A 23,259-nucleotide genomic window follows, 5' to 3' on the forward strand; every position below is an offset into this window, starting at 1 on the left:
TCAGCTAATATCAATGAAGAATCTAAATCGCATAAACAAAGATTTTACGGATTGGAGCATAAATACAAACTCCAACTCAACATTGTCGGAGCTGCGGTCCGCCAGGCATAGCATCGAGCCTGGCGGAAGATCGTCCCTTCGGTGACGATCGAGCTGAATCATCGCTCCCGCTACAGCTTTGGAGAAAAGTACAGTGCGTGTGCGAGCGGGCTTGCATGAACAGAATTATGAATGTGGATGAAGCGAAAGAAGTATGCAATTATTGTGGCATGTGGAAAGTTGTAGCCTCTGTCAATCCCTCTGGGAAAGAGGTGAAATTTTATGTATGAACACAATGCATGATGCTTCAAATGGAAAAAAAACTAGCAAAATCCAACAAATTAAGTTATTTTTTAAAGTGTGTGTGTGTCGTCTATTCAAGTGGAATCGCACCGCAAAATATACTAGATTCTAATCGATTCAAATCGATGAAATTTTACACTTTACAACACCAAAAGTATGGTATTTTCTTCTTGACAAGTTTGTTTTTTTAAGTTTTTAAGCCTCAGATAACAAAACATTTCCATCATTAACATAAATATCTAAAATAAATACATAGGTACCTTTTGCGGATATAAATACCTAACATTGAGTAAAACTCAAAATTCCTTATTCTTAGATACCTTGACATACCTATCAATGTGATTTCGCCAAGATCTAACTGTGACGGCTGAGAGAAGATGATGGCCAGGCAAGAGAGCCTTTGAATCAATCAAAGTCAACGTGTCAATATCAAGAGATTTCTCATTTCTATTTCACGAGTTAGAATCATTCTTTAATATTATCTGTGGTTAGGATACGAGCAAAGCAACACAACACATTGCAATGCAATTAATACTGCAGTCCAAGTGGAATTGGTGATTTATCAAGGAAAATAAAATATTATTAAGTGAACAATTATAAACATATTCACCAAACCGTCAAGCAACATTTCGTAAGTTTTGTTTTAAAAAATACCTATCAAGTAGGTACAACATTAACTTCATACATTGTCGTTTATAAACTTTCTTTTAGTTAAAAAATATAATACATACACTGTATATACGTATATTCTTTTTACATAAACAAATTTATTATATTTTAATTTACTAATTTTCAGTCAAAGTTTTCAGAGTAACCGTTACGTACTCGTTTACATAACTGCATACCTTTGCCTGCATAAGTTGAAGTTTGCAGGAAAATAAAGTATAATTTATAAGTTAAATAGTTATTTTTCTTGTATCTGTATTTATTCTTGTAACTATCTCCTATCGGAATACTTTCTGACAAAACTAAAGCAATAAATAACACTGACCCATCAAATTGAGTTTAGTTCACAAACATGATGTAATAATGTGTTCATTTGATGCTGGGTAGCCCTTAAATATAATTTATTAATAAAGCCTGTTGCATTTTTTGACATTTAAGATCCACATAAAATACATACAAAAATGACTCTTTCCCAATGGTAGGCAGAAACTACATGTTGCCACAATCCTTGCATACCTTCATCTCTAATTTTATCCATTTTCTTAACTCTCTTCATGTGAGCACTTCAATGCTCTGCAGAGCTAGCATCGCTTTTTATTATGATGTGAAACAGGACAGTGATAGTTAATAATAAATGCGCGCCCAATATAAATTTTGCACATGTCATGCTAGCCCTACAGGTGGGTATTTTAAGTAACAGATCCAAGCAACCTGAATTTGAGTATAGCCTCATTCAGATGTAAGAAGATTCAAATAGTGACAGGTTGCTAGCCTGTCGCCTAAAAGAAGAATCCCAAATGTATAAGGGATAGGCCCTTAATCGCCTTTTACGACAACCATGGAAAAGAGAGTGGTCTTATTCTGCTTTTCTAATGGTGCCGGGAACCACACGGCACAAAACAATGTTCTCACAATTCAATCTGTGCATGACTAATACAATTTTATATATTTTTAGACAGTATTTAAGCTAGCTGCCACAACTTATTTTTTAGCCTTTATGGTGTTCGGCCCAGGGCTAACAGCTATAAGGATTATTAAAATAATGTTACATTTATTACTATAACCAACCTTAATCACTGTTTGGGAAATATACTTAGTGTTCTTTTTCACACCTTTTTACTCTTTTATTGAACAAACATCTTTAACATTTCTATACAGTAAAATTTTAAATATATAAATTAAGATTATACAATGTGGCTTTGGCTGTAAAGATTATTTTATCTTTAAAAAAGGAATAAAATTAAAGCACAATGTCCTTAATTTATTATTGAAGTATGTTTGTTCCTTATCAACTTTTCATATTATCAGAAATACTCCTGAGCACCTGGTATATTTATTGAATAAGAAATAAGTACTTGAAAGAGTTTCATAAATTTGTGTAAATTTTTTCATCAAGAAATACCATAGGTATGTAATGAGAATTTATTTAAGAATAAAGTTATAATAATACCTAGCTGTTTTGCCCAAAAATCAATTCATCATTGCAATTTGTTATCTGGGCAAAAGCTAGCAATTTTATAAACAAGCATTATAATCTAGCTTTTGCAGGTTTGCTTCAGTGGGAATTTAGTTAATTTGTTTCTTAGTTAATGCTTAGTCCAGCATAATTAGGTTGTTTTGTTTGGCATACCTTTTCCTTTATTTATGTGCAGATTTTGGGCACAACTGCTTTGTCATAGCAGTATATTATGACTGCTATTATTCCATTAATCAGCTTTTACTAAGAAATGAAACTTTATTATTCAATAGTTCGCTCACATGGAATTTACAGAAAAAAGTAGCCTTTTTTATTGATAATTTCCTGGTCTATTCTATCTGTATATCAAATTTCATCAAAATCGGTTTAGTAGTTTTTGAATTTATTCATTAAAAACATACAGAAATACAAATTTATTTCTATTTATTATTAGTGTGGATATGTTGTGATCTATTATTTAATTATTTATAGTCAGAAAGGATATATTTTTATATTATCGGCGACTGGATAACCTTGGGCGCGCGCGAGACAAGAGGGGACGGACATTCGTACCTCAAGCCAATCAAGTTCCTCTCCGCTTCACCAACCCAGTCGTGTCGCACCACGCGTTGAAACCGCGCGTCTTCCCGCGCAAATTTGACATTTGTGTTTTTTTTACTTTCTTTTTTTTCTGTGCCGCAAGACCCTGTAGTGTGCCGGTTGCGTCATTGCCGTGAACCTAGGTGAGACGTGATTCCACTCGTGTACAACGCTAGCTAATCGTGTGAATGATCTACCTGCCTCTTGCATGAAGTACCAGGTGTATGGATGTGTTTAAGCAGTATCGTAATGACGTCAAGAAGTATTCATATTGGTATTTATGGATAGTGACAGTACCTATACTTACCTTTGAGTACCTATTACTAGTACTTCCACATGGCCGTGTTAGGTTTTCCCGAGTTTAATTCTTCCTTATTCCATTCTTAACCTGGATGTATTAGGAATTACATTATTAAATTAATCAAAAAATACTATTGAGCGTTTCCAAGAAAATAGTGAATTAGGCATGAAAATATATTGTTTTTTTTAGGAAGCATTGGTCCCAGTCTCCTACATGTGGTTGCGATGAAAAGATTACATTCACGTCAGAGTCCGTGAGGTGGTTTAAGAGAAAGCTCGTAGATAACAAACCATCACAGTTTGCAATGTAGGTGGATCTGACACCGCTTCTATAAACAAGAAATATCTCAAAAAGATTGCAGTGCGTATCATATTGCTATTTCTGATCGATATCTGGTGTGATAACTTTTATCTCATACACCTATCTTTATAAAGGTATCCATAGTTTAGCGCCTTGTGTATTATGTAAGGAAGGAGAAGACCATAGTAAAGTCCTTTTAGTTACTATCAAGTTTATGCTGTATAAAATCACAGAATCAGTAAATTTAATGTACAGAACGGACTTAGACTTAGTTCTTCTTTAAGGTGATGGGCTAGCAACGGTACCTGCTACTATCGTTCTAGAGTCTCAATTCCATCTTAACTTAAAACGGCCTTGTCTAGCCTTGGTGTGTCTTTTCGAGATTGTTGCCTCTTTCCCCGTAAGAGACACCGTTGCACTGTGCTGATTGGCTGATCAAAGCCGTGTCTTGATGTATATGCAAACCTGATATGCACTGTCTTCAGACGCATCACAATACATTTTTCAATTGAAACATACCTACTGACATCGATCATAATGATCGAAGCCTACTGAAAATTAGTGTTGAGTAGCATTGAACGACAAGCTTTAATTTTCATAATTATACCTGTTTTATGAGATCGTTGAGGTTATCTTCATTGAACTATCAGTAACTAAGGTTGGTTGTGTATTCGTTGTATTATCACGTCAAGACATTCTATTCTTGCAGGTACGAGTATAGTGAACCGTAATACTCGTACATACACTGCAGATAAAATTGAGTTCTCAAACTTATGGCCTCGTTACGAAAATATATTATCAATGAAAAACTATACCAAGTTACTTACCAATCTTTCGCAATAATATAGAAATCTTTGGATCTGAAGTTCTCCTAAAAAAGAGTTGAGAAAAAAAATAGCTAATTCTTGTTTTGTCTTTTCAATTTACTATAGTAAGTACTACCTACTACTAACTCCTTACTGATATTATATTATGCGAAAGTCTGTCTGTCTATTCTGCTTTCATAGCTAAACCGCTGGACCGATTCGAATGAAATAATAGTTAAGAAGCCGCGTTATAACAAAGAATACCTTTCTTCAAAAATCAACCCCTAAAATACTAAAAGAAGGCCTAAAATTTTTATGAAAATTATCAATTTTACCCGTGTGAAGCTGGTGCGGGTCGCTAGTACTTTATAAACTTTAGGGAATATGAAAGTACCTACCGAAGCCTTGGATTGGATTACTCGCAAAATGATCTTTTAAATTGCATTGTAAAGTCCAAAGTCAATTAAATTCCGATGTTGGTTTGCCTTGAAAATGCCATTATTAACTGCATAAAAGATGGAGAGTATAGAGTAGGTTAATTTTTTTTCCTACGGACAGAAACTTAAAACATTCATTTGTTTTGGGCCTTGGCGTGATTCTTTACGAGTTTGCTTGTCTTCTGTTTCATTGTCAAACCATAATTTTTTGGTCTGCCATTTGTACTCAAGCCATCGCATCAGCATCATGGCGAAACTTTAATTATTCTGCATCATGTGAGCAGTAACGTTAATTTGATACAGACTAATAGACAGCGCTACCCTCGTTATTTTCTCAGTTTTTTTTATTATTACAGTCAGAAACTAGGTCATTCTGGTAATAACCCCTTACGTGACGAAAGGATTCGAATAAACAATTTTAAATTCTCATCAAATTTAAATCATCACTCTGGAAAGGAAACTGTAAGGAACTGATAAAAGAAACTGTGTCCCACAGTAGTTAAGTTATTATTCTTTTGTTCTCGTTTTATTTTGTGTTTACCGGATACTAAGGTCACTTTGTCACGCAAAAAGTACGTCGCTGTTATGGCTACATTATGACACTGCATTTTATTACTGCCTCTGTAGACTCAACATACATATATCATGTCTATCCATTACGGAGTAGACAGAGCTACAGTCTTGATAAGACTGAAAGGCTACAATCAGCTGGATGGATTACAGATGGAATTGAGATTCAAATAGTTTCAAATAGCAAGTACAGGGTGGGCCATGAATTTGTTTACATTTGAATTTGACTTCGCGCGCAAACAGCAGAGGGGCGTGGTGCGGGGAGAGGTCTAACAGCTAGCTCAGTTCTTGGAAATTTAGTTGACATGGATCGCTTCACGGGACCGCAGCGTGCCTTTTGGGTAAAGCAATTTTATTTAAACAATAGTTCGCTCACTCTGTGCGGCGTCTATTTCGCGTGGAATTCCATTTACACGACCTAAATGAGTGCCCAAGCTCAGTTTTAATAAAGAAATGGGTAAACAAATTTGAAAAGACCGGATCGACGCTGAATGTGAAGCAAACCGGCGGCCCACGGACTTCACGGAGTGATGAGAACGTGCAGAGAGTTTCAGCTTCAGTTCGGCGCGATTCAAATTTGTCGACGCGCAAACGCTCGGCTGAATTAGGCATATCTCGCACGTCTTTACGCCGCATTTTGAAATGTGATTTAAAATTACATCCATATAAGATTCAATTAGTGCAAGAACTAAAGCCTAATGATTTGATTTTACGCAAACATATGCTGAAACAATGTTGGATCGCTTCCGTAACTTTGACAACATCTTGTTCTCTGACGAAGCCCACTTCCATCTCAATGGGCACGTCAATAAACAAAATTACAGATATTGGAGCAGCGAAAATCCCAGGGCTAAACAACAAAGGCCTCTTCATTCCCTTAAGGTCACTGTATGGGCAGCCATTTCAGCTACAGGAATCATTGGACCTTATTTTTTTGAGGATTTTCGTGGCTGTACGATCACAGTAAACTCCTCCGAGTATGTGAAGCTGCTGAGAGAATTTTTGACACCACAGCTGCAAGAATTTGCCGGCTACAATCGGCAGACGTGGTTTCAGCAAGATGGAGCGACTTGCCACACGTCTAATGAATCCCTACCGGTCGTCAAAGAAATGTTCCCAGAAAAGCTCATTTCCCAAAGAGGTGACATTCCGTGGCCACCTAGGAGCCCCGACCTAACGCCAGCCGATTTTTTTCTTTGGGGATATCTAAAACATCGTGTCTATACCCACAAACCAAAGACATTGCTTCAATTAAAGGCGAAAATAAGAGAAGAAATGTCAGCGATCCCACGATCTTTATTACGGCGAGTATTCGAAAATTTTCGTGCTCGTTTAGAGGAATGCCAACGCCGTGATGGTGGCTATTTAAATGATATTATTTTTAAAAAGTAATTTCCATTTTATAAGCTATCTCTTAAATAAATAATTTTTGATGTAAATATAATAGTTTTTTTTTAATGAATTTTTAAAATGTTAACTAATTCCTGGCCCACCCTGTAGATTATAATATATACCAACATTGTAAGAAAAAGCTCAGTATAGGTTACATGTTCTACACAATGTTAAGCCGCAGAAGTCTAAGAAGGTATTATTATTTATGTGGCTCTTAGATATTAGTAGTAAAAAGTTGACCATATTGACTATGACCAAAGTAGTACAATCAATTTATCTAATTGATACTTATGCATAAATCTCATAGGTATATCAACAGCTGCGATCAACAGTAAACTGGTAACACAATTTGCGCAACTGTTCAACGTGACTTGTCTCACACGAGGTTTGACTTTCAAACCAGTTTGGATTTGGCCACTAGCGGGAATAACATGTGAAAATAGTGGCATTGAAGTCCTGGGTTAACGTCGTCGCCAGAGTTGATTTGATATGGAATAGCTAGTCATTTGATAGAATATAATAAGGATGCCCTGCCCTCCTCATTCATGAACTTTTACAACGCAATATGCCGTATCATCTCTTCTATAATTTCGGATAACCAAACAAATCTAGTTTTGCCACCTCACGGCTTTGCCTGGCAAGGTATGACTTACCCAGCTTCGTAAAAAGAAAGCTCCAATGCAAAAACGACCGAAGGTATGATTAAAACGAAACGGAATGTTTTCCACAGCAGATCCCTTGCGGGGTAGACATAACCAATTGTCTTGAAAGTACCGAAAGGCTTTACATCAGTTTTAAGCATTTGTTTTATTTATAAACATAACCTTTAGATGACTATACGATACATATAAAGAGATAAATGGATAAAACCAATAAATCGACCGATATAAATAAGGAAAGTAAATTATTTAGCATTTGAACTGCAATAGCTCGTAATAAACTTTCCTTATTTATCTTGAATTGGAACCTTTGACTTTAGTTTATTTACGGCAAAATAATCGCAGGCTATCGATCTTAGTTCATCGGTACTTTTCTTACGGATAGCCTGAAGCACATATTTCAAGAGATAAGTTTGAGTTGGACACTGAATGAACGACGGACATGTCAACGCACAGCCAAACCGGAATTTGACAAATTCAGATCTCTAGACCGAAGAGAGGATTCCTCGAATTACCCGCGGGAAAGGAAAACAAGATTTTTCGTTTTACGCCGGGGCGTAATAATTTATGTTTTTACCGACTTTACCATTATCAATTACCTTCCACCCAGTAATAAAAATAATGTCGTCACAAAGTGCACATCGACCAGGAAAATCCTACATAAATTAAGACTAGGTATTTAGATTATTTTTATTTGTTTCTGCGTAATTAACCTAGGTAATAATATTCGATTGACTATATTATTGTTGTCAAGATAACCACATATTTGTTATAAATTTATTTAGTACATTATTACAATCCAATCTTCGTTCCCCAAGTTTCAATAGAAGCGGTAGCCGAAAAAATAATAATTTTACAAATCATCACCGATTTGATTGTGTATTATCAGCGTGAGAACATTGCACTACAATATTGGGTAAGTCGGTGATGTAAGTCGAACAACTTATAGAGCACTCTTTTATATCGTTCAGAAACCGTCACACTTCAATTAAAGTGTGCAAAAACCAATGATACACGGTTATTTTTTATAATTTTGTCAACATGCCTAAACAATGATTTGAAAAATTTTCTTGTATCATCTACCTAAATTTAGTATTATTTTTTTGCTTTAGAATTTCGGTTTAAAGCTTTTAGAAAGTGATATACATATACAATTATGTATAGCCAGCCCTAGATTCAATATAGACATTGAAATTCATTATTACGCCGCCATTTGTCGTGCATCCCTGACCGTATGATAATACTTTATAAATTAATTGCAATTCATACTATCTTGTATTTTTTTCATATCTACATATTATACTTGTGTGTGTAGTAGACGGCAACGTAAACAAATAAGAATACATAAACAATTATTCATGTTAAAAATTGTTTAAGGGCTATCAACCTGTCGTCATTTAATTTAATCTCAATTCAATTAATAAGCCATACAGCTGACCGTAGCCTTTCAGTTTTGTCAAGACTGTTGGCTCAGTCCACCCCGCAATGGATATCGACTGTATGTATACGTGATATGTTACAATGTATAAGGCATTTAAATAATAGAGCTATAAAGATCTACAAAAAAAATTATAAGAAATATTTATAACGGTTTAAAAAATCTTATGAGAAGTACAAAACTAAAAACAGAAACTTTATTGTAAAAAATACAAATGTATAGCACAATTGCCGGATTTAATGCTAGGAGCATTTCTACCAGTCAACCATTGGGTCTGACAGAGAACTTTATGTGGGGTCAAATATAATTATATTTAAACCAACACATATATTAACAAAGGATACCTATTTATCAAGTGCTCTTTGTAAATCGTCCGTATTAGACTTGCCGACATAGCATTACAAGACTGGCTGTAAATTAGCCATTGTTCTCAATTACGTCCTGTCTAATGTTATTACTATTTTATGATCAATACCAGTAGATACTACACAAATTATTAGTTAGATTAGTTGACCTAAGAAGAAGCGTAGTAAATTAGTATGGTAGATAGCTATACCTTACAGAACTCATTGTTATAGCTAAACTATTTCAATTATATACCTATTATTCCTCATCAGAAATTTACATCCCATTAAAAATGGGATACAAGGTAAAAGCAATTAAAAACTTACTCAAAATTATACAAAGTAATAAATTACATCACGTGAAGTAGCCATTTGTAACTGATCAAATTACATCACCTTGAATTACTTAGAAATCAAGAAATTTCGGAACTAAATAGCGTTTTAATATGCAATACCTTATTCCATCAAGATTCGCAATTGTTATTCCAATATTTTTTGTCAATTCAATTTTAATTGCTAATTAAGTATGTAATTAATATTAATAGTGCTATTGATTATTTTAGGGTTTATTTCTTCAAAAGAAAAAACTAAGCATCTACGAAGGTTCGGTAGTGTATGTCCGTAGTAGTTCCTGAGATTAGCGCGTTCAAACAAACAAACTCTTCAGCTTTATAATATTAGTATAGATTAAGCGTTGACAAGAATCTAAAGACCGTAAATATGTATTTCTAGAATGACAGTATTTTTTTTTTCTTATTATTCTTTATTATGCAATTTACAAGAAAGGGGGATACGTGACTTAGAAACAGTAACCAGTGGGTTATTAACAGAAACACTAGGTATTGAATAATTTTTGGCGCAGCCCCAGTTGTTTTGGTGACTGGCCGTCAGCTGACCCGGCTTGACCTTCATTCTTCATATCAAAATTGTGGGTGGTGTATGCCTTGTAATGAAATATCACTTTATACAGTAGTAAATATAAATCTACGATATTTTTTAAAATAGTTAATTCTTTTCTTGTAAAAAAAAACTTCTAAAAGAATTGAAGCTAAATGTTTCTTTTTATTTATTAGAATTTGGGACTCCATTTCCGCTCATGTTTAATCTTGACACAATATGCGCCTTTATTTTGTGGGTTTAAAATTTAATCCATACATTTTCCTTATATTTAGTATCTTTAAAGCAGTAGGATACAAAGCGACTTCTTCACGTAACTAATTCATAATTAATCGCCCAATCTATCATACCCTTCCATCATACAATATTTTAATGACTGCTTATCGTGTACGTGAGATTTAGAAATTTTTATATCTAATCTGAAATTTCCCAAGTACCTATACAGGTTCTAAGCTGAAGGTCGTGAAACTAGGACCTGAGTGAATGGTAATTGACCATACCATCAATTTTGGGTAATTAACAGTTTGCTTGTAATTTGGATGGATAATTATGAATTTGTCCTCACTCACTAGCATTTTTATACACTTTATTATGCTGGCAATTTTAATACAATCCTGAATTAATATTATAATTTAACGACTAGCAACCTCAGATAATTATGATAACGAGATAACGACTATAAATAGATAAAATACCAACAATTTGGCCATATAAATCTGTCAAGAACTATTTAGGCTTTCTTTGATTTCTGGAGTCGTCTTGAGTCTTTCCAATTATATCGCACTTCGATCTTTGCTTTGATCTATAAAAGATTTATTGACTTTGACTGTACCCTTCCCTCCACCTTCTATATGGCGAATTTGTAAAATACTATACATTATTTTTTTCATAATATAATTATTGAAATACTAAGACAAATTCATAAATTGTTCATATACTTTATACGCTAATATGCCCAAAATTTTGTTTCCTTATTTTCAATACATATTTTTGTCATAAATAATTAAGTACTTAGTCATTAACTATTTAAAATGACTTTGGCTTAATTTTTGTGTAAAAAACAACGACGCTATATTTTTTATCTGACAGAAAGCTACATTTTGGTTTTTCAAATATTTTTTTTACTGATTTTTAAATCAATTGGCTCGTCGAGACGCATGAATGGTCGCAAATCTCCATGATCCGGTCACAGAATAATTTGAAATTCAAATTCGGCCCCATTAATTCCAGAAATGTTCTTGAATTCGTATTTGGTGAGGAAAAAAGCGCATTTCTTAAAAGTACTATACTTACTGCTTTTTTAACATTTTATTTTCTTCGTTAATTTTATGACGTAAAATTTTGGTCACGCATTAATATATTATTTATTTTAATTTTTTATACCTATTTTTTATTGTTTTAATAAGCGAATATAAAAAAGGCAAATGTTTTAATAAAAATAAAAATAAAACAATTAATTAAATACATAAACCGATCCCTAAGCTTGTCATGGATTAAGCTCCAAATGTCGTTACTATCAAAACTTGCTAATTATTCAATAGCAATGTTAATAATCCTTATCTTCTTATCTCTACGTGACTAAAATACGAGATGTTATCTTACTAGGTGATATTGGTATTGTAGTTCTAATTGAATACAACAAGCAAGCTATTAATACCTCTATGGCTTGGTGATAAAGCTCACGACATATTTATAAAGTATAACGTATAGAAGCATTATGATTCTTGGTCAGTAACGTTATACTCGCATAAGGCCACAGTCGTGTTGTATTTGATAGTAATTTATTAATGTTAAGGTGGGTTTTAATGACTTTACATGCAGTTAAGTGTTTAATGATTGTGTTATAGTTTTAACAATTAAGCATGTTAGTAGGTACGCATATCTTGCAGTTTCCTTGAATGTAGATCTTGAAGTGGAACATTTTTTAATAAGCTGTTTTAAAGAAAATTTTTATGAGTCTAAAATCTACAGCACACAATAATTTATCAATTAAATTCTTTCTAATTAAAAAAAAAAACTTACTCTAAAAACATGAAAAACATACCACCCAATTCACACATTAAACTTTACACACACAACCTTAGAAACTACTTAAAAAGAAGACTGGTATCTGTGACTGGTAGGTAAGTTAAGTACATCTAAAGTTACAGATAATAAATACTTTCCGGAAGTTACCTTACAAATGTAGGTTGCGGTTCGACTAGGAGATCGGTTACCTTTTATCGATTGACAGAATTATTAGAAAATTTGTGTCTGCAGTAAATAGTATATTTTTTCGAATACTGGTTGGCGCTTATGGAGATGACTTTTCTGTAAAAACAAACAAACCTCTGCAAATCACACATCAGGGTATCCCTCCACTTGTCAGGATCCCTGCATACTTTAATCCACGTTCAGAACACTCTTTAAATTAGCTCATCGGTTAAGCGTACTCTTGACCTGAATTTTCGTTAAGACGTCCTCGATAAAAACACTGTTCCTTTTTCTACTCTTTAATAACCAAATAGGTGAACAATATGTATAGGCCACCTATTGGTTAGCAGTAATAGCCCTTAAAACCATAACCTGTGAACGTACCCCAACACATGAAAACACATACATATTTTGGTCACTCCAAGGTCTTTTAGAAATATTTTCGTCTTTGGTCGAACCTCGTGACATATCAATATAATCGTACCTAAATGAGAAAATCATATAACTACTTACGTATAGAATGAATGTGACTCCACTAGAGCTTTGGTTAGCAATCAACAGCAATACAGTACATAGCTATCATTGGTTCATGGCCATGTTAGGATTTGATCCTGTTTTTCACGTTTTTGTAGTCTGGTACTTTAACCCTTCGACCACCAATGTTTGTCTGTTCTATAACGTATCACGTTCTTGTTACAGAGTAACGGGCCAACATGTGTCCCATTTGGCCTCTCCATCTGATCATCATCTACCTCCTGGCGCTGTGCCCGCTGTGGGTGTTCTGCCAGGCGGTGCCCAACCTCCTCGCCAGCTTCACCCCCGACCTGGTCTCCGTGCACATGGACGACTACTACTACGTAGATGTTGCTGTCTCTGGTGAATATCGTTATAGTATTATATTTATGCAATCCATATATTGTAATATATGGATTGCAATAAGAATACTCCTTACTCCTACTACCTGTGTTTTTTTTCTGTTTTTCTTTTTCTTAGGATGCAATAAAGAGTCTATCTATCTATCTTGTTACAGGCACGGGAATGCAACCCGGCGACAGTTTCGGGTTATCAACGGTGAACAATCACATAGCTACAGGGGAATGGAATTCCACGTATCAACTGATAGAGACCACGGACCGGTGGGAAGGGAGGATAAGGGTCAGAGGGAACTTTTTAGGTAATTACTAGCTGTCCCGGCAAACGTTGTTTTGTTACATAAATATTTTTTAAGTAATTTCTAGTTAAAAAAAATGTTATGGGTGGACAACCCTTATCACTAAAGGGTATGAAAAATAGATGTTGGCCGATTTTCAGACCTACTCAATATGCTCACAAATTTCATGAGAATCGGTCAAGCCGTTTCGGAGGAGTACGGGAACGAACATTGTGACACGAGAATTTTATATATAATAATTCTAGTTCCCATATTGCGAAACGATAAATATGAGCCCCTATAACTAATAAATACAAGGCAAGATCTTGGGCAGAAGGAACATTGGACAACGACAAATCTATTAACCAGTTTCTAAGTCAGACTTACTTACTGTAAACTTTACATCAAATATTCAACAGCTTTTTGCCAATTGTCAGTCGTTCTTACTTCGAATTCAAATTTTTTGTAGTTTTGTTTTTATCTTGTTTGGAAAAGTTGCCAAAGATATGCTGTTATTGCTAATCAGATACCTACTACCTTTCGTTCGACGAAGATATTCTTTGTTGATCCAAATTCCTCCTTATTTTTAACCGCCTTCAAAAAAAAACTATTTGTCAGTTTGACCTGTATGTATGTCCGCGATTGTCTCGCGTTTTGCAACGACCGACTTTGATGCAGTTTTCAGGAAACTGTTTGTTACACTTAGTTTTAAAAATTTAACTCTTTTAGCAAATGTTATTGAGAATCTTCAATTGTTTTAATTAATAATATCTTTTATTCCAGGTAGAACAGACTTGAGTGTGGAAGGGAGGCGGGGCGCGGCGGCGTTCCCGGTAAACAACTCGCTGCCCGTGGTGGTCACGAGGCCGGTCCGGGTCATTGACAGGGTGTTCACCTCCAGTGTTGCCACATTTGTATGTTATTTACTTATTTTTTTATTTTTACTAATTTATGTACACAGAAAACATCACATCAAATATAATCACGTCTATATCCCTTGCGAGGTAGACAGAGCCAACAGTCTTGTAAAGACTGATAGGCCACGTTTTGGTTGTTTGGGTTAATGATAGAATTTAGGTTCAAATAGTGACAGGTTGCTAGCCCATCGCCTAAAAGAAGAATCCCAAGTTTATAAGCCTACCCCTTAGTCGCCTTTTACGACATCCATGGGAGAGAGATGGAGTGGTCCTATTCTTTTTTCTGTTGGTGCCGGGAACCACACGGCACAGAAAACATCGAGACTGATAAACACAAGAAACAAAATTACAAAAGTTCTATCTGTCACCTGGATGGTCGCATTAAGCTTTGAAGTCTAGGTAAAGCAGATTTTAGTATAGAAGGTGTTTTTAGTAGGTACCCAGAGTACTAAAGCGAACGCTTCAATTGGACGCATATACCAGCCCCCGTAGCGTGACACGCGTGACGCCATTTTTATCGCGCGAAAAACTATTGCTGTCTCGTTTCACGTCATAATAAAAAGCGAAACAGCGATAATTTTTCGTGCGATAAAAGCTGCCGCTGTCATTTAGTACCTATTGACTTACGAACCTTCAAGTTTTTCTAGTTACTACATACATACATATACATAATACGTCTATATCCCTTGCGGGGTAGACAGAAAAAACAGTCTTGCAAAGAGTGATAGGTCACGTTCAGCTGTTTGGCTTAATGATAGAATTGAGATTCAAATAGTGATAATAGAAGAATCCCTAGTTCATTAGCCTATCCTTCAGTCGCCTTTAAAAACATCCATGGGAAAGAGATGGAGTAGTCCTATTCTTTAGCGCCGGGAACCACACGGCACCTAGTTCTAGTAACTAATTTTAAATATTTTTCAGGTGTCCCTCATCTTCATAAACTTCGGGTGCGCGATGCACTGGCCCACGGTGAAGGAGGTGGTGAAGAAACCTATAGGGCCCGCCATCGGCATGGTCGGCCAGTTTCTGTTCATGCCATTGGTAAATAAATATATAAATAAATATAAATATACACGGGACAGATTACACTGATTGAGTTAGCCTCGAAGTAAGTTCGAGACTTGTGTCACGAGATACTAACTCAACGATACTATATTTTATAATAAATACTTATATAGATAAACATCCAAGACCCAGGCCAATCAGAAAAAGTTCTTTTCTCATCATGCCCTGGCCAGGATTCGAACCCGGGACCTCCGGTGTCGTGTCACAGACAAGCGTACTACCGCTGCGCCACAAGGGCAAATATTGTTCATTTCTTCCTTGAAATGTAAACTGTTGTTATATTATGTTAAAAATAATTCCGGATGCTACCAGGGTAAAATTGATGAACTTATATACTTGTGAATGTATGTTATGTTTTCATACAAAAAAACTAAGCCGATTTTGATGATATTTTGGCACAGAGTACGTACTCTTCGTTCGTATATTAGTAGTAGTTTCTTTAACAATCTTTTATAGTCTTAAATAATGAAAGTATATTATTATAGAACTAAAAATTAATTTCGTAAAAAAGTTCACTCGATCCATCCACGGCGGCTGTTTACCATCAATGAGTAGTGCATTCATCGCCATCCGTCCACACTATTTACAAAGAGATAATACAAAGATTTGTATTATTGTATGTTTCTAACGAATAAACTCAAAAGTTCTGTATTGATTTTCACGAAATTTGGCACAGACATAGAATCTATTCGATATTACTCGAGGATGCTTGGTTGTTTTCTTGGATTTCTCACGGGAGCGATGCCTCGCGCAAAATCTAGTCTATAATTTTGCCGCTGTAAGACTTTTAAGGTGCCGCTACCTATCCATTAGCCGCAAACAAAACCCACCAACTTATATAATTTATCTGTGTAATCTGACCCGTAGATATTCATTTATTTGATTGCTGCATACAAAACCCACCAACTTATATAATTTATCTATGTAATCTGACCCCTTCATATTTATTTATTAGATTTTTTTTTTCTATATTCCAGATCTCGTTCGGCCTAGGTTTCCTCATCTTCCCGGACACTCCAGAGATGCGCCTGGGCATGTTCTTCACGGGCGTGTCTCCCGGCGGCGGAGCCTCCAACATCTGGACCTTCATCCTCGGGGGAAACCTGAACTTGTCTCTCGCCATGACTTCTATGTCCACTCTACTGTCGTTTGGTGAGGAATCTTTTGAGTGATAATAATATGGGCCTTTTGAAAGGCATACAAGTCAAAGTTACTTCTTTTAAGAATTTTGTTTATGTACCTGTGTATCTCTTTATACTTACTTTTTTCACATTACGCAATAACTTCTATGCGAAATCAAATACGGTTTTAACATTTTCAAAATTATATTCGTTATATTATTATTACGTTCATGTAGTCACGTCTATATCCCTTGTGGGGAAGACAGGGCAAACAACTAGAAAAGTCACATTGAGCTTTAATGATTTATGCTTAAGGTTAAATAATGGAATTGAGATTCCAATAGTTACATGTTCCCATCGCCAAGAAACAAGAATCCCAAGTTGTAATCCTTGCCGTTAGTCGCCCTTTTACGACATCCATAAGAAAGATAAGTAGTTCTTAAGAGCCAATACGGCACCCAGCTTAGAATAAAATTTATGATAGATATTTCATCACACATTTTCACAATAAATACTTCTCTTCCAGCCGTGATGCCCGCCTGGCTGTTCTCCCTCGGGCAAGTGGTATTCGCGAACGCCAACATCGGAGTGCCGTACACTCGGATAGCCACGTTCGTGATAGGCCTCCTAGTACCTTTGGGTATAGGGCTGGCCATGCAAAAATGGACGCCAAAGTTAGCGGCGTTCATGGTCCGAATTCTAAAAGGATTCTCGACGACGCTACTTTTGTTCATCATAGTGTTCGCTATAGTGACAAATTTGTATATATTTGAGCTGTTCACGTGGCAGGTTAGTGTTTTTTGTTTGTTGCTATTTGTAGTTAAGAAGTGTCTCTCTAGAACCTGGGGTTTAATACGGGGTGTATTACAACCCAAAAGTGGGGAGTCAGGTTTTATAAATAATGGGTAGAAGGAAATTTTAATTTTCACTTTGTACAGTTTTAATGTTAAATAATTTCATTCTATTTTTAACCCACGCCGAAAAAACCACGAGATATTATAAAGTATGTAAAATCATAGCTTCCGAACTGATGAACCGATTTTAATTTTGTTGATTAAAGAAGGTTTTAAGAAATTGAGAATGTTTTAAGCTTTGAGTGAAATCGGTCCAAGATGGCCGCCGCCACAAGATGTCGGATTAATCTTTTCCACGATTAGTTTAATAAGCACAACCCCCAATATTGAGTCAAACTAAATTGAGTCGTAGAATAAGATTCGAAATTCGAATCAAGACATTGATTTGAAATCATTTTCGAAATTAAATTTTTAATATTATTTTTTTCAGATAATAGTAGCGGGCATGGGCATCCCGTGGCTGGGGTACATGTTCGGGTACGCGCTCGCTCGCATTCTCAAGCAGCCCCACGCGGACGCGTTGGCCATCTCTATAGAGACGGGCATTCAGAACACCGGCATCTCTATATTCTTGTTGCGGTACGCGCTGGATCAGCCTGAGGCGGATCTCACCACGGGTAAGGGGATATAAACCATCTCCGGAGGTCTTCTGGGTGACTCTTTGGCTGGTCAAGCAAATTCTTCCAGCTACTTCCCAAGAGACTTATTGTACTCTAACGTCTTTTCCTGTTAGCGTCAATTTTGATTACATCATCTCTCTTGGGAGGAGCCTGGAGTGCGCCTTACGACCATTAGCCTGGATTACCCTGGATTGGGTGAGTCAGGTTTTTGCACGAAGCAACTACCATCTAATCCCCGCAACCTTTGCAGGGGAATCTAATCCATATTAGATCATGCATTGCAATGCACTAGATGAAGGCCTATTCCCTTATACGACCACAATATTATAGTACTATTGTTCATAATACCAACGTATTTGTTCGCAGTGGTGCCAGTATCAGTGGCCATCATGACGCCGATCCCCATGACCTGCATTTACATCTACCAGAAGATAGCGGCTTGGTGAGTTACCTTTGATAAGCTTTGTTTGTCTCTAGCTAGAAAATATAACCAACCCGGATAAAACACACATGAAACGAGAAAATTTGTGATAAATTTTTCGATATCTCCAATATTTTTTTTTCTATTTATGAAAACTATAATAATTTAAACGTAAATCAGTAAAAATATTATAAATAATAAACGTAATCTAAAAAAATCTAGTTAAAAGTCTTTTAGTTAATTTTTTTGGGTTTTAAAAAACGTTTTGTTTTTCCCTGGTTGGTTATATAAGTCACTGGTTTGTAATCGTTCGGAAAGTAAAGTTAAAAAATACACACTTTAGTTATATTTGGGGAAAATTTTTTTACGTAAATATTAAATTTACGTAAAAAGTTTTAAGATTATGTATATGATTAAGATATATCTCTGACTAAACTCCTAACAAATTTTAATTTGTTAAATATGGATGTTTGTTAGTGATTTTCATATTAACTGGGGTTTGTGGGAAAGTCTTTTGATATGTTGTGTGTTGTCAAGGGTGAATAATTTTCAATTGTAATGGGAGCATCGAACAAATTAGATTTTATATTTAGATTGTTAATGTATTTTTTATTATTGGCTCAAATCATTCTTGTAAAAATGCAAATGTCTGCATATTGGTATGTTTTTTTTTTAAATGGTTCACTTTTCAATTCATTGGGAATTCAGATTAGATATATAAAAAAATAAAAAAGTTAATTTTTTTTTTCAAAATTCTTCAAACAATTTTTTTTTTATTTTCATATTACATTATTCGTCACGAACATCATTACATTCCGATTGTCGTCCTAGTTTGGGAGGTATGTCGAAACAATTAAATTTATACGGTGGCGGGACTCTCACTCACATTGGGAAAATGCATGTTTTTGTTTGGGAGTAACGGGAAATTGTGTGTGTGTTGAATAAATTTTGACTAATAATGTATGCCTCAATCTTGAGAAAATGCTTGGTTATACAGTATATGATATGAGTGAAACAGTTTTTTCAAACCTTCGTGATTTTTATAGTACCTATTGTAGTCATAAATTTTTATGCCTAGCAAAATAAAAAATAACTAAATTTAAATGGGATAAATTATGAAATTATCATAAAAGGCTGACTACTTAATCGCTGAATTTCTTTATTTGATCTCCAGTACAAACATAACTTTTTTTGTATTTTTATTTTTCATTATTATCTCGTATCAATTCTGTTTCACTCATAGTCTTATTGTTTTCGGATTTATTGTGCTTAAGACGAGAACTTACATAGTTTAGCCGCAAAATAATCCTCTTAAAATTTTTGTGTGCGGGATTCTTCCAAATTTTGTTTATGGAAAAAATGGCCTTCTTGGAAAAACGTAGATTAGTGTGTGACTAAAACTATCTAGTTATGTTCCTTGTTACTATAATTTCGTTGAATTTAAGCTTAATCTTTGTGATTTGATTTGTGTTATTAATAATTTATCTGTCAACCGTCTGGAAACCATCTTGAATATTTTTTATTAATCAAGACGGTTGCCAGACCGAGCCTTATTTTAGTGAATAACAATATTCAATAATCGATGAATAATATAATATAATTATATTATATATATAATATAATTAGTCCGAGAAAATCCTAAATTCCTTCACCCCAAACCGGAGAACGAGGTCATCTTTCCAACATTGTTCTGTCTTGTGTATAGTCGCCTGAGGAGAAACTTGATCCGCCTATGTTTTTGTTTTGTATGAAGAGAATGTCATGTTTATCTGCAGGCGAATACACTTAACTTAATTGATTCGCGGACGTGTGACGTAATGTCAGGTCAAGAATACCCATAGAGTACGACATAAAAAGGTGTAAAATTTGACAAGATTTCCGTTTCCGCAGTGTCGCAAACAGAAATCAACACCGGAAAATTGTCGAAGACCTCACTCCAGTATCAGAGCGAGTCGAGCCCGACGTCGTCGCAGCCGCTGATGTCGAAAAACGAAGCTGAGCGGGTCTAACGTTGTTATGTCGCTGTTGTATGCTTGTAGTATGCCGGACTTGATAGCTTGGGTCAAATTATTGACTATTGTCGATAAATTTTATAGATGTAAATGTTGATGTTGAAAACTTTAAATGCTTTTGCAAAAGGAATTTATGAAATAGATGTCAGTTGCTTAAGAAAGTAAGTTTGAGTTATTTTTTTTTTTTGTTTTTACTGTTACAGTCGTGTTACGAAAGTAAGTTTTAACCCAAAATAACAATATACTAAACATGTTAATTATTATTTATTGCTAATGAATTGTTTATTTACGTGTCTGACGAACAAAATTTGTTGTTTTTTTTTTACTTATTGTTGATTTTTTACTTACAATGTTTTTGACTTTCAAACAATCCATTATAGTGAGTGCAAATAATATTTTCTTTTTTTAATTTAAACACTGTAATTGTTTTGTTCAGCCAGCTATAATGTCCGGTAATGTTCCCAGTTTTCGTAAAAATGTATTTGTGACACTATATTTTATTACAAATGTTGTATCTTTTTTGGAAAACATTTTTTGACGAAAATCAATGTCAATTTACAATATAATAATATACTGTAAGTTTACAAAAGGCAAAATTATTTATATTGTTTTTGGAGGTTTTATACATTTACAGATAACGCCTTCATATGTTTTGGCGTAACTGTAAGGCTGGTCGCCCACTACAGCAGTGTGAGTAAAACCCGCTAAATCGTAGTTACAGCATTCAAATTTAGTAAATTGTGATTGGTGTCCTTTTACATAGGGACTCATATTTATTCTTTTTGATATATTTATGGTGTAGACGTTACATTAGACTTTTAATTCTTCCTACTACAAAGAGGCATTCAAAAACTCCTATTTTTCTGGTGAATAGTTTCTGAAAATCCCACAGTAATCCATACGTGCTGTAGATGAATTTTCAGTGTATTTTCTTCACACTGCTGTGAAAGACGGCCAGTAAAAAAAATGACATTCCTTCTGTCATTTGTATGAGTTCACCTATAAAAGTTGAGATCGCTGTCACTTGAATATGTTATTGTGTTTATTGTATTACCTGTAGCATTTAGCGTGCATTAGGAACTTTACAACTGTAATATGTTGTATTTTTATTTGAGTTTATTGTCTTGTTTGAACATAAAAATGGAATGTATGTTATGTAAGATACTATTTTGTTCACGGTTCAAAAGTCATTGAAAGTCTTTTGTAAGTGCTTTTTAAAGCATTTAACGTTAATAAATTATTCTTAACGATTCATATACATTTGACATAAAAGCGATAATCAAATACAGACCAAAATATCTTATTTTGACAATATTTTTTTGTTTTTTTTTTCAACGGATTTTTAAAATGTTTTTTTTTTCGATTCAACGCGACATATTTTCTCAAAACAGTTATAATATGTCATGTATAGTTTTCCTAATGCACGATTTAACATTCGCACTGAATTAGGTTTTGGGATTTGAATGTATTATAGTTGCATGGTGCCGTTTATTTTAATTGTGTCTCATGTCCGACAATCACATGACTCGTTTTATAGGTGAAACAGGTGTGGTGCGAGACGCCATGTTGAAGAGATCAGTATTGTGTTAAGTTATGAAAGAAATCAATATTTAATACAATTTTGCAACTTATTCTTGTGTTTTATTTAGAAAATTCAAGATAATAAAGAAAATTAAAACAAGCACACAGAATCGGTATAAAACAGCTAAGATATAAAAAAACCTATTAACAGAAAAAAATAACGGTTTAACTAATAACGATTGCGTTTGCTCTGTTGCGGGTCGAGGTGACAGTATAACCCTGACTAGGTACCTGCCTCCCCTAGCCTCCCCTTCACTTATAGGGAGTCCCGAATTCCGCTCCAGTAGAAGTCCGCCCCCCCCCGCTGGTATATGACGTCAACGGCTGCGGACGCGGCAGTGAGGCCAACAAAGAATCCTCGGATGGTAGGTTGTGTAGAAATGGGGTCATCAACCTCTTCCAAAAGCCTATGTCTAATTTCACTTGATTGTTAATAAAACTACTATACGTGGGGTCATTGACCTTACTCACTGAGTGTCTATTCACTATATGATCACAAAATATCGAGTCTCTCTCTCTAATTAAAGTCTATGTCACTTAATAAAGTCTGAATTACTCACGGTTTAAAGGTTCAGTCACTGAAATCCAATAGCACTATCACTAATTGGAATACCTACTCACTATGTTCAAGTCTTATTAGAATCCACTAAACTAATTGAAGAATTAAAAAACGAAAACAATACACACAATTTGTCCGTCCACTAACCACGCACAACACCTTATACTAATTTCCTAACACTATTAAACTATTACACTAAGAGGTATTATTCCGACTTAATTTCTTGAAGACTTTTTCTTTCTTGCAGACTTTTTCTTCCTTGAGGACTTTTTCTTTCTTGAGGTCTTCTTTTTCTTGATTTTTCACTTTAAACTGGAACAATTGCACTACGATGCCCTCTGCCGCCGATTTTACTATTGTAAGTCGGAGTAATACCTTAACGCGAACCTCAAATTTCGTGACGATTTCTGGTGTTGTGCATAGCTTCGCTTAGGTGATATTTATTTACTTTTCTCAATTTCACATGATAAAAACATAACAATTTCCATTTTCCAAATAAAGTAACAAAAATTCTCATCATATAAAATAATTTACAAATATCACAATTTCTTTCTCAAA

At 34.8% G+C, this 23,259-nt stretch overlaps 1 protein-coding gene across 4 annotated transcripts; it reads left to right on the forward strand.

Annotated features, from left to right (window-relative positions):
- The first annotated feature begins 811 nt into the window (after positions 1-811).
- Positions 812-22,192, forward strand: LOC106130749 (ileal sodium/bile acid cotransporter). 4 transcript variants are annotated; one of them, XM_060950956.1, is made up of 10 exons: positions 812-973; positions 13,101-13,277; positions 13,432-13,575; positions 14,335-14,465; positions 15,390-15,509; positions 16,511-16,685; positions 17,181-17,443; positions 17,939-18,125; positions 18,495-18,570; positions 20,440-22,192. In XM_060950956.1, exons 2-10 carry the CDS (start codon positions 13,115-13,117, stop codon positions 20,546-20,548), a joined length of 1,368 nt encoding a protein of 455 aa, XP_060806939.1. In that variant the 5' UTR covers positions 812-973; positions 13,101-13,114; the 3' UTR covers positions 20,549-22,192. The 4 variants fall into 4 exon arrangements, with proteins under 4 accessions (XP_060806939.1, XP_060806940.1, XP_060806938.1 ...); XM_060950957.1 differs by lacking the exon at positions 812-973 and adding an exon at positions 3,051-3,207; XM_060950955.1 differs by lacking the exon at positions 812-973 and adding an exon at positions 11,844-12,003.
- The last annotated feature ends 1,067 nt before the right edge of the window (positions 22,193-23,259 follow it).

This window comes from Amyelois transitella, chromosome 23 (assembly GCF_032362555.1).
Source record: "Amyelois transitella isolate CPQ chromosome 23, ilAmyTran1.1, whole genome shotgun sequence".
NCBI lineage: Eukaryota > Metazoa > Arthropoda > Insecta > Lepidoptera > Pyralidae > Amyelois > Amyelois transitella.

What these genes read in the sequence shown, in the direction of transcription:
- LOC106130749 (XM_060950956.1), top strand. Translation starts at nt 13,115, where the DNA reads ATGTGTCCCATTTGGCCTCTCCATCTGATCATCATCTACCTCCTGGCG. An exon ending in GTCCACTCTACTGTCGTTTG is followed by an intron (nt 16,686 to 17,180) that starts GTGAGGAATCTT and finishes CTTCTCTTCCAG; the next exon opens with CCGTGATGCCCGCCTGGCTG. An exon ending in TACCAGAAGATAGCGGCTTG is followed by an intron (nt 18,571 to 20,439) that starts GTGAGTTACCTT and finishes CCGTTTCCGCAG; the next exon opens with TGTCGCAAACAGAAATCAAC.